The 10928-nt window shown below is 46.8% G+C and overlaps 1 protein-coding gene across 1 annotated transcript; it reads left to right on the top strand.

The window, feature by feature from the left end:
* The first annotated feature begins 1707 nt into the window (after positions 1 to 1707).
* PABPN1 (poly(A) binding protein nuclear 1) lies at positions 1708 to 7726 on the top strand. Its single transcript, XM_025391157.1, has 7 exons — positions 1708 to 3363; positions 3728 to 3842; positions 4545 to 4612; positions 4927 to 5033; positions 5508 to 5595; positions 5681 to 5832; positions 6794 to 7726. Exons 1-7 carry the CDS (start codon positions 3013 to 3015, stop codon positions 6831 to 6833), a joined length of 921 nt encoding a protein of 306 aa, XP_025246942.1. The 5' UTR covers positions 1708 to 3012; the 3' UTR covers positions 6834 to 7726.
* Positions 7727 to 10928: the final 3202 nt, after the last annotated feature.

Raw genomic sequence — 10928 nt, forward strand, 5'->3', positions numbered from 1 at the left:
TTTTTTTTTTTTTTTTTTTTTTTTTGAGACAGGGTCTTACTCTGTTGCCCAGTCTGGAGTGCACGTAGCACCATTATGGTTCACTGTGGCCTCAGCCTCCCAAGTAGCTGGGCAGGGACTACAGGCACATGCCACTATGCCCAGCTAATTTTTGTATTTTTAGTGGAGTATGAGTTTTGCCATATTGCCCAGGCTGGTCTTGAACTTCTGGACTCAGCAATCTGGCTCCCAAAGTGTTGGGATTACAGTTGTGAGCCACTCCGCCTAATCTTAAGAATCTCACCATTTTAAAAGCTTTTGGTACATATTGCCAAAGAATAGAAAGATTGTACTGGTTCTTGCTCCTTTTTTCCTCCCATGCTTAAGTTTTAAAAAAAAAAATCATAGTTGTAATTATATTTTATGTACAATTTTACATTCTTCTTTGGCTTAACAAAATTATTTTCACATGTTTGTCACACTAGGTAACCCTTTTAATAGGTGCATAATAATTTTTTCTTGGATATAATTATAGTTTGCTTAAACTTTTGTCTGTTGTTGGATTTAGTCTTTTCATTTTTCACACATAATTTTTATGTATTAAAGCAGGCCTTATAGTAGTTTTGATCTGAGCTTTGAAAGCTGGCTTTGAATTCCCTGCACACTATTATATATATTACATAATATATATTATGTATTATATATATTATTTATATTTTTTCCTTTGAGACAGAGTCTTGCTGTTGCCCAGGCGATTCTCCTGCCTCAGCCTTCCGAGCAGCTGGGTTTACAGGCATGTACCACCATGCCCAGCTAATTTTTGTATTTTTAGTAGAGATGTGGTTTTGCCATTTTGGCGAGGCTAGTCTGAAACTCCTGGGTTCAGGTGATCCTCCTGCCTCAGCCTCCCAAAGAGCTGGGATAACAGGCATGAGCCACCGTGCCCAGCCAGCACTGCACACTTCTAATTAGTCCAATGACTTAAGCAAGTTTCTTCATTTCATTAAGCCTTTTTCTTTTTCCCTAAAGAAGATTATGGTTTTGGAAATATTTTCCTCATGGGGTTGTTGTGAGAGTCCAATGAGATAATAAGGAGTGGTGCTTATTACAAAATCAAGCGCTCAACAAAAATAGGATTCAAAGCCATTTTTAAAAATCACATTTCCTTTCATTGGCTTGATTAAATTGGGTACCAATAAGATAAACAAATCTTGATTAGGTTAAGGTTAGTATAAAAGACCTTTCTTCCAGGGTATTCAATCATTTAGAGCTTGTCTTCGGTGCTCAACTTTAGTTATCCCAGATCACTGAAGCTGAGATGGCTGATGAAGTAATTTGCAGTGAAATTTTAAGCGACTGTGACTCTGCTCCAAGTTCCCCAGATCTCGAGGTAAGGAACTGTGAGAAAAAGTGGGGGTGAGGGGAATAGTGGGGTATAATGAGTCACTTTTGATTTTTTGGTTTGCTAATGAAGATGTTCTCTTGTCCAAATCCCTCCGCCAACCATGTTTGTTTAACTTTTTGGTTGGGCTTATACGTATCTTTCGAACTGTAGGTTAGTGTGCCCACAAAAATTTCTCTTGCAAACTTACACTGCCATTCCTTCCTTTTTAATAAATGTGTTAGATTGCCACAAAAATGTGGCAATTCTGCCCTCGAGGGCTAGGTCTCATTGATATTTCGGATGCAGCCGTGTAGTGGGAGCCTGCCAGGAGAAATTCCTCTGGGATCTTGGGACCTTGAGGGCTGAAATGAAGGGTGGCACCCAGATCCCCAATCAATGCATGCTCAATCAACAAACATCTAACAGGACCTTATGTGGTAGGCATATTGCCAGGCCGTGGAGATGTGAATATAAATAGTATCCAGCCCCTCATTTGAAGGCGCTCACAACCTAGTTAAGAAACCACAAAACAATTAAGCGCGCTGTGGAGAGAGGCCCACTTGTCCTGGGAAATGAGGGGAAGCTGGGGTTTGCAGTGGTTTGGTTGAAGGGGGACTACATGTTAGAGGCACAGACTGGGTGCAGGTACATGAAACCGAACGAGAAGGGTGGAAGGAGACATCCACGAAGTAACCACATGCTGGGGTGTGGAAGGCTGTGATTTACCGTTTTGAGGCTTTACCTCGCCTGCAAAGGGGGGCCAGTCTGTTAGCCGTGCAGATTGGAAGGGTGACATTGGAAGCTGTCCAGGGAAGAGAAGAAATTGGAACTAGGGAGCAGGAGGTCTACGCAAGAGGGCGGGACAGACAGGACTCGTGATTAGTAGCTCTGGACTGAGGAATCCTCCCTGCTTTCTGGTGTGGGAGAGCTAGTGGATGATGGTGCCAATAACCTGGATGGAGAAAGTAAGCTCCCTCCTGGAATGATTCATTCACAACCTCCATTTTCAGCAATATCCCATCTACTAGTGCTTCCTGGTCAGGATACAAGTTTCCTGAAACTGCTGCTCTGTTTTGGGCCTCACCCGGCCAACAGCTCACTAGCTGGCAAGCAGTAGTATCAAGATGGCGGCCCCCTAAGGGCTGGCTAGTCATGTGACTTCGGGTTTTCCAAGTTTGAAGCCGGGCAGTCCGTTCGGGGGCAAGGTTCACCTGTCACGAAACGAGTGTCACTCCTTCGAATCTCGCGAGCCAATCAGCATCTGAGACTGGGCCACTGCGGTGAGGCGATCGGAAGATTGGTCCTTTCCAGTCGCCTAGCTAGGGCCAATCACGGAGCGTCCTATACTTCGCGGGCCCGCCCGTAGGCCGGGGAGAAGCAGGAATATCGTCACAGCGTGGCGGTATTATTACCTAAGGACTCGATAGGAGGTGGGACGCGTGTTGATTGACAGGCAGATTTCCCCTACCGGGATTTGAGAATTTGGCACAGTACCCCGCCTTAGAGGTGGGGTCTCATTTGATTGCCAAGTAATATTCCCCAATGGAGTACTAGCTCATGGTGACGGGCAGGCAGCTTGACTAATGAGTCCTCGGCGTGGCCGGCGCAGCTCTCCAATCGCCGGGCGGCGGGCCCCAGTCTGAGCGGCGATGGCGGCGGCGGCGGCGGCGGCAGCAGCAGCGGGGGCTGCGGGCGGTCGGGGCTCCGGGCCGGGGCGGCGGCGCCATCTTGTGCCCGGGGCCGGTGGGGAGGCCGGGGAGGGGGCCCCGGGGGGCGCAGGGGACTACGGGAACGGCCTGGAGTCTGAGGAACTGGAGCCTGAGGAGCTGCTGCTGGAGCCCGAGCCGGAGCCCGAGCCCGAAGAGGAGCCGCCCCGGCCCCGCGCCCCCCCGGGAGCTCCGGGCCCTGGGCCTGGTTCGGGAGCCCCCGGCAGCCAAGAGGAGGAGGAGGAGCCGGGACTGGTCGAGGGTGACCCGGGGGACGGCGCCATTGAGGACCCGGTGAGGGAAGGAGGACGAGCCAGCAGGCCGGCGGCTGGCCGGCCGGGTCACTGGAGGCCCAGAGCTCGGGCGAGCGGGAGGCAGGCGGGGGGTGGGGTTGGGCGGGGAATAACGTGGCTGGGGCCGGGTCGGGCCGGGGATGGGTCAGCGATCACTACAAGGGGCCCGGCTGGCTTGATTCGGGCGTCACGGGTGCCTAGTGTTGTTCTAGAGAGGGTAGCTTGCTTTTCTTTTATCACGACCCTCGCATGGGGCGAGGGAAATGGCCGAGCGTGGCTGAGGCCGCGCTCCGGCCGAGAGCAGGGCACAGCCCCTGCGTTGGTTCCTCTTAAGCTCTCCTCCATACCCTCCCCACTTATATTAGGAGCTGGAAGCTATCAAAGCTCGAGTCAGGGAGATGGAGGAAGAAGCTGAGAAGCTAAAGGAGCTACAGAACGAGGTAGAGAAGCAGATGAATATGAGTCCACCTCCAGGCAATGGTGAGTAACTGGCGGTTGCACGCGGAGCCAGGGTTCTCGGGCTGGAAGGGTTGTGGGGAAGATGGGGAATGTGGGGTAAGATACTTGGCACCCTGGAGCTGCTTGTCTGAGCTATTATGACTGTGCCGCGGTCATAATCCGTTGTGTGTTCGCCTGACCTTTGTGAGGCAGAACCTATATTTTGGTGGTGGTAGCCTTGTGCTTCCCTTTGTCCCTGTTATAATTGTGTTGCTCTTTGTTCTTAGTCTACGTCTATCCTTTATAGAGGTTGCAAGCTCGCATTTGACCTTCAAATCTAATAGTTTTCTTCCAATTGGAAACGCTTTAGTTAGGATTCTAAGAGAAAGCAAGCTGCAAGGGGTTTCCCCTTTAATCTAGAAATGTGGAGTCTCAGCCCACTTAATTTTGCTCACTCTTAAAAGCATTTCAGCCAAAGCCATTCATTAGGGATTTGATTTGGAGGCAGGAGGGATTCCTATATTGTTGTAAGTGTGTATTAGTTTATTCTTTCAATTTATCGAATGTTTAGTGAGTACTTGCTATGGACTCGGCACTATTCTAGGTTATGGGTACAGCAGAGAACAGAACAGACCAAAATCTTTGCCTTCGTTGAGCTAATGGGATAGTGCTGGTGGTGGAAGTGCAATATATTGGTCAAAAACAAGTGTGTGGTTTTTAAAAAATATTATTTTTTTCTGATAGCTGGCCCAGTGATCATGTCCATTGAGGAGAAGATGGAGGCTGATGCCCGTTCCATCTATGTTGGCAATGTATGTGCTGGGGCTCTGATTGGGGTTGGGGGCAAGTTCTTCTTTTGGGGAGTTATTTAATAGTCCTGGAAGGAACATCTCCGGGATCGGTGTGGTTTTGGGGGTGTGTGGAGGGAGTGTGGGAAGGAGGTTAAAGGTAATGGAATGATCAGTAATCAGCAAAGGCTCTGGGTTTGGAAGCAAAAGGATTAGTTCCTCAAATTACCAGATTTCATGTGCTTTGGTGTATAGATGGCCCAGACCAAAGGCTAGGGAGGGTTCCTGTTGAGACAGGAATTTGCCTGGTGCCTGTGAAATTTTTCTCCTCTCATCAGGTGGACTATGGTGCAACAGCAGAAGAGCTGGAAGCTCACTTTCATGGCTGTGGATCAGTCAACCGTGTTACCATACTCTGTGACAAATTTAGTGGCCATCCCAAAGGGTAAGTAAAGGGGAGTAAGTTGAGATAATTTACAGTGCAAAAATAGATAAATTATGTTTTATAGTGAGCAGTAAGTTATTTGCTGTTAACACAGGTGATCTGTGTCATTTAAGATCATGGCATCAATTTTGATATATATCAAGAGTTGCACCTAAATGTCTTCAGAGGCCAGATAACAAAAATGAAGGCTAGGTGTGGGTGGGATCACAAACTAGAAGGGGAGGGGCAGCTTCTACTTGGCCTGTTATGGCCATATGGAAATTCAGGCCCTGTGTGTCTTATTTTTACAAGTTTCAAAGAGTAGCTGGAAATTTTAAAATTTAAATGATTTTGAATGAAATTTTCCATTTAGAAGAATTTTGACAAATAAAAAATGTAACCACATTGTAGCCCAAAAAGAAGCATGCCTGCAAGTTGAATTTGACTTGTGAGGTATTTGTAACCTCAGAGAGATACAATGACAATTCTTTTCAGATTTGCGTATATAGAGTTCTCAGACAAAGAGTCAGTGAGGACTTCCTTGGCCTTAGATGAGTCCCTATTTAGAGGAAGGCAAATCAAGGTAAGCCTATGTCCATTGCTGTTCTGGTTCTGTATAAACTCTCTGGGTTGACTTTAAGGCTATCATTTGTTCATCTCTGACTCAGGTGATCCCAAAACGAACCAACAGACCAGGCATCAGCACAACAGACCGGGGTTTTCCACGAGCCCGCTACCGCGCCCGGACCACCAACTACAACAGTTCCCGCTCTCGATTCTACAGTGGTTTTAACAGCAGGCCCCGGGGTCGTGTCTACAGGTCAGGATAGATGGGCTGCTCCTCTTCCCCCCCGCCTCCCATGAGCCCTGTATGCTTCCTTCTCTCCTGGTCTGAGGAACCTCCCTCCCCCACCCCTCCCTGTGGTCTTCAGGAACTTTGTCTCCTGCCTGTGCAGGGTGAGGAAGGTAGTTGCAGGCCAGGCCAGAAGGCCAACTTCATCATCTTTTCTGCAGTAGGAATTGGTGATAAGGGCTGCATCCCTCCCTTGGTTCAAAGAGGCTTCCACCCCCAGCCTTTTTTTTCTTGGGAGTTGGTGGCATTTGAAGGTGTTTACACGAAGCCAGGAGGAACAGGGCCTCCAGGCAGTGAAAGCACTGCTTGGACATTTGTTACTTTTTTCTTTTTTCGGAGGGAGGGGTTGAAGACTGAACCTCCCTTGGAAGAATACCAGAGGCTAGCTAGTTGATCCTCCCCAACAGCCTTGTGGGAGGATTTTGAGATATTTACCCTTTATTTGAGCCAGTCTTGCAAGGTTAACTTCTCACTGGGTCTAGTGTGGTGTCCAGGTTTTTGCCTTGCTTCACTTGTCTCTTTACATTTAAATAGACAGGTTAGGCATATAAACCTTGGCTTTTCATAAACTCTACCTGCCTATTCCCAGGAGTTAGGGAGGATCTATTTGTGATGGCCTAGGGTATAAGAGCTGTGGAGGACTGAAAACTGGATAAAAAGAGGGTCGTTTTTCTTGCCCTTGTTTCTCACTCAGATGCACTTCTTTTTTGCCACTGTTTGGCAAAGTTTTCTGTTAAGCCCCCCTCCCCCTGCCCCAGTTCTCAAGGTGTGTTACTATTTCTGGGATCATGGGGTCAGTTTTAGGACACTTGAAAACTTCTTTTCCCCACTTCCCTTCACAGTAACTGGGTCAAGGGCCCACGGGGAGGGGCTTGTACTGAACTATCTAGTGATCACGTTAACACCTAACTCTCCTTCTTTCTTCCAGGGGCCGGGCTAGAGCGACATCATGGTATTCCCCTTACTAAAAAAAGTGTGTATTAGGAGGAGAGAGAGGAAAAAAAGAGGAAAGAAGGAAAAAAAAAAGAATTAAAAAAAAAAAAAAGAAAAACAGAAGATGACCTTGATGGAAAAAAAATATTTTTTAAAAAAAAGATATACTGTGGAAGGGGGGAGAATCCCATAACTAACTGCTGAGGAGGGACCTGCTTTGGGGAGTAGGGGAAGGCCCAGGGAGTGGGGCAGGGGGCTGCTTATTCACTCTGGGGATTCGCCATGGACACGTCTCAACTGCGCAAGCTGCTCCCCATGTTTCCCTGCCCCACTTCGTCCCCTTGGGGGCTGCTCAAGGGTAGGTGGGCGTGGGTGGTAGGAGGTTTTTTTTTTACCCAGGGCTCTGGAAGGACACCAAACTGTTCTGCTTGTTACCTTCCCTCCGTCTTCTCGCCTTTCACAGTCCCCTCCTGCCTGCTCCTGTCCAGCCAGGTCTACCACCCACCCCACCCCTCTTCTCCGGCTCCCTGCCCCTCCAGATTGCCTGGTGATCTATTTTGTTTCCTTTTGTGTTTCTTTTTCTGTTTTGAGTGTCTTTCTTTGCAGGTTTCTGTAGCCGGAAGATCTCCGATCCGCTCCCAGCGGCTCCAGTGTAAATTCCCCTTCCCCCTGGGGAAATGCACTACCTTGTTTTGGGGGGTTTAGGGGTGTTTTTGTTTTTCAGTTGTTTTGTTTTGTTTTTTTGTTTTTTTCCTTTGCCTTTTTTCCCTTTTATTTGGAGGGAATGGGAGGAAGTGGGAACAGGGAGGTGGGAGGTGGATTTTGTTTATTTTTTTAGCTCATTTCCAGGGGTGGGAATTTTTTTTTAATATGTGTCATGAATAAAGTTGTTTTTGAAAATAAAAATTGTTTGGCCTTTTGGGTGTAAGGATTATTTATCTTCCTATTCTCTCTTAGATCACAGATGGCTATTAATTCTGCTTTGCGGTAGAAGTACTGGTGTTGTGGAAGGGAGGTTGCCACTTGTGAATTAAGGAGTAGGAGTTAAATTACAACTAGCAGGAACATTATGTGTTTAGTTGACAATGACAGGTTTTCTGGATAACATGTAACCCTGATTGGCATTTGAGAGAGAAATAAGCCTGGGAAAGTAAAAGAATAACCGAATTACTGACCTCATGGCGCTTTTGTGTGCTCCTGATACAACTTACATGCAAATGAACTATCCATGCCAGTAGCCCTAGAGCTTTGGATTGAGGTCTGGTTAACCTTTCTTGTCTTTGGGGTCTGACTATGTTGACCAGGCTTTTCTCAAGCAATCCTCCCATCTTAGCCTCCCAAAGTGTTGGGATTACAGGCGTGAGCCACTGCGCCCAGCTACCTTTTCTACCTCAAGGTGGGCCCAAGAAATGCAAAAGACAAAATACACTTAGCCAGCAGACAATGGGAAAGCTTGTTTTTTCCAACAATACAGTAACCATTTAATGTGTCTAGCTAACTTACATTGATTGGACCGTTTTATTTTTTTGAGATGGTCTTTGCTTTGTCACCCAGGCTGGAGTGCAGTGGCTCACTGCAGCTTCAACCTCCTGGGCTCAAGTGATCCTCCCACCTCAGTCTCCTACATAGCTGGGACTGTAGGTGCCTGCCACCGCACTTGGCTAATTTTTGTTGTTGCTATGTTGCCCAGGCTGTCCCGAACTCCTGAGCTCAAGCAGTCCTGGCTTGGCCTTCCTATAGTTGTGAGCCGCAGCGCCTGGCAAGGATCAGTTTATTAGGACTTCACAGCTGGCTTTCACTGTTTTCATATCTAAAATTTGTCTTGAGCATCGTAATTTCTCCATTTTTTATTCATTTGTCAGATTGGTCTTAAAACTTGAACACTACATCGTTAGCTCGAGCCTTCAGACTTTGTTGCCTATAGAATTCCTTAGTATTTCAAACTTACTATTTTTTCATTTACTTCTCAGGATGTTTTGTTCACAATTGCCTCTGACCTGGATGCTCTTCAAAAATCGTATGTTAAAGAAATGGCTCTGTGGCTGGACATAGTGGCTCATGCCTGTAATCTCAGCACTTTGGGAGGTGGAGGTGGGCGGATCACTTGAGGTCAGTTCGAGACCAGCCTGGCCAACATGGTGAAATCCCGTCTCTACTAAAAATATAAAACTTAGCCAGGCATGGTGGCTTGCACCTGTAGTCCCAGCTACTCTGGAAGCTGAGGCAGGAGAATCGCTTAAACCTAAGAGGTGGAGATGGAGATGAACTGAGATTGAGCCACTGCACTTCCAGCCTGGGTGACAGCGAGACTCCGTCTCAAAACAAACACAAAACTATTATATCTGAAGCCTTAACCCACCCCTCAAATTGCAGTATTTTCTAAAATCTCATGTCAGTGTTACCCACCACATATTTTAGCATTTTGTCATTTATTCTACCTTGTTATGGGTTAGGCATTTGAGGTCTATCTTTTCTCCTAACTAGATTCACCTAAAATAGTGCCTGGTGATCTCTGTGGCTTCTGCAGGGGCTGATTAATGAGGGTCTGGACAGTGTTCAATATAAACTTTTTACTGGAAGAATGAAACAACCTAAGTGACTTATTGCTGTTAATGCTGTGATGGCCTCATATGTCCACCAGGGGGCACTAAATGGCTGGCTCTAAAAGATCCCTATACATGGTTGGGTCTTGGAGGGTAAATCATGTTTTGACCCTTCTCTGGTTTAGTTTTCCATGTTCAGTCAGTTCAGTCAATTCTACTGTATCTTGTCTGTTCTCTCTATTCCTACATTCACTGCTTGAGTAACTCCCCATCATCATTGCAGGGGTCCTGGCGGATGTATTGGCTTCAAACTTTTTTTTGAAAAATAAAAATTCCTAAAAAAATTATTTGAAAAGATAGGGTCTTGTTATGTTGGCCAAGTTGGTCTTGAACTCTTGGCCTCCCAAAGTGCTAGGTTTATAGGCATAAGCCACCATGCTCAGCCTCCAAACTTCTTATTGCCAAAAAAGTCCTCTATGATGCCACTGATAAGTACAAAGTACAAACGCAAACATGGAACTACAACCTTTTTTTTTTTTTTTTTTTGAAACTCAGTCTTGCTCTGTCACCCAGGCTGGTGTGCAGTGGCGCGATCTCGGCTCACTGCAACTTCCGCCTCCTGAGCGATTCTCCTGCCTCAGCCTCCGGAGTAGCTGGGACTACAGGGGCCCCCCACCACGCCTGGCTAATTTTTTTTGTATTTTTAGTAGAGGCGAGGTTTCACCGTGTTAGCCAGGATGGTCTCAATCTCCTGACGTCATGATCCAGCCGCCTTGGGCTCCCAAAGTGCTGGGATTACAGGTGTGAGCCACTGCACCTGTCCGGAACTACAATCTTTTTCAATCTGATCCTGATTACATTTCCCTTCCACATCCTGCCCTACATCTGATGTACTATGCATTCTATTTATTTTCATGTATCCCTCATGCTGTTCCCTCTAGCCTCCTATGCTCATTCCAACTCTTCTATCAAAATCATGCATATCCTTCTAAGTGTAAGCCAGGTACAACAGACATGAAGCCTTTCCTAATTTCCTAGTCAGAAGTAATCACTCCTGCAGTCAGGACAAACTGGTCCTATCCCTGTTTAATATTTACTTCGTGGTTTTATGATGGAAACAACTACATTTCTGTTTTCCCACTAGAATGCAAGCTCCTGGAGGGCATCGATTGTGACTTTGTGTCTACCTCACAGGGCCTGCCACTTAGTAGGTGCCCAAAAGACGTTTGTTCACCCTGGGCTTGCCTTTCCTGTCCTGGAAAAGGTAATAACAACAATAGTGTTGCCTTTAACCTGGACCTGATAGTTTTCTTCTTCCTCCAGAGAATCCCTGATCTCTCAAAATTTGGTTGAGATCTAAAGTTTATTTTGCTCGACAACTCCTTTTCTGGAGTTTTTTTTTTTTTCCCTGAGACGGAGTTTTGTGCTGTCACACAGCCTGGAGTGCAGTGGCCCAATCTCAGCTCACTGCAACCTCCACCTCCCAGGTTCAAGCAGTTCTCCTGCCTCAGCCTCCTGAGTAGCTAGGATTACAGGCACACGCCACACGCCTGGCTAATTTTTGTATTTTTAGTGGAGATGGGGTTT

The sequence above is a fragment of the Theropithecus gelada genome, chromosome 7b (assembly GCF_003255815.1).
Source record: "Theropithecus gelada isolate Dixy chromosome 7b, Tgel_1.0, whole genome shotgun sequence".
Lineage (NCBI taxonomy): Eukaryota > Metazoa > Chordata > Mammalia > Primates > Cercopithecidae > Theropithecus > Theropithecus gelada.

Coding starts and splice junctions, on each gene's coding strand:
- PABPN1 (XM_025391157.1), top strand. CDS start 3,013: ATGGCGGCGGCGGCGGCGGCGGCAGCAGCAGCGGGGGCTGCGGGCGGT. Junction 5,596..5,680: donor TTAGAGGAAGGCAAATCAAG/GTAAGCCTATGT, acceptor TCTCTGACTCAG/GTGATCCCAAAACGAACCAA. Junction 5,833..6,793: donor CCCCGGGGTCGTGTCTACAG/GTCAGGATAGAT, acceptor TCTTTCTTCCAG/GGGCCGGGCTAGAGCGACAT.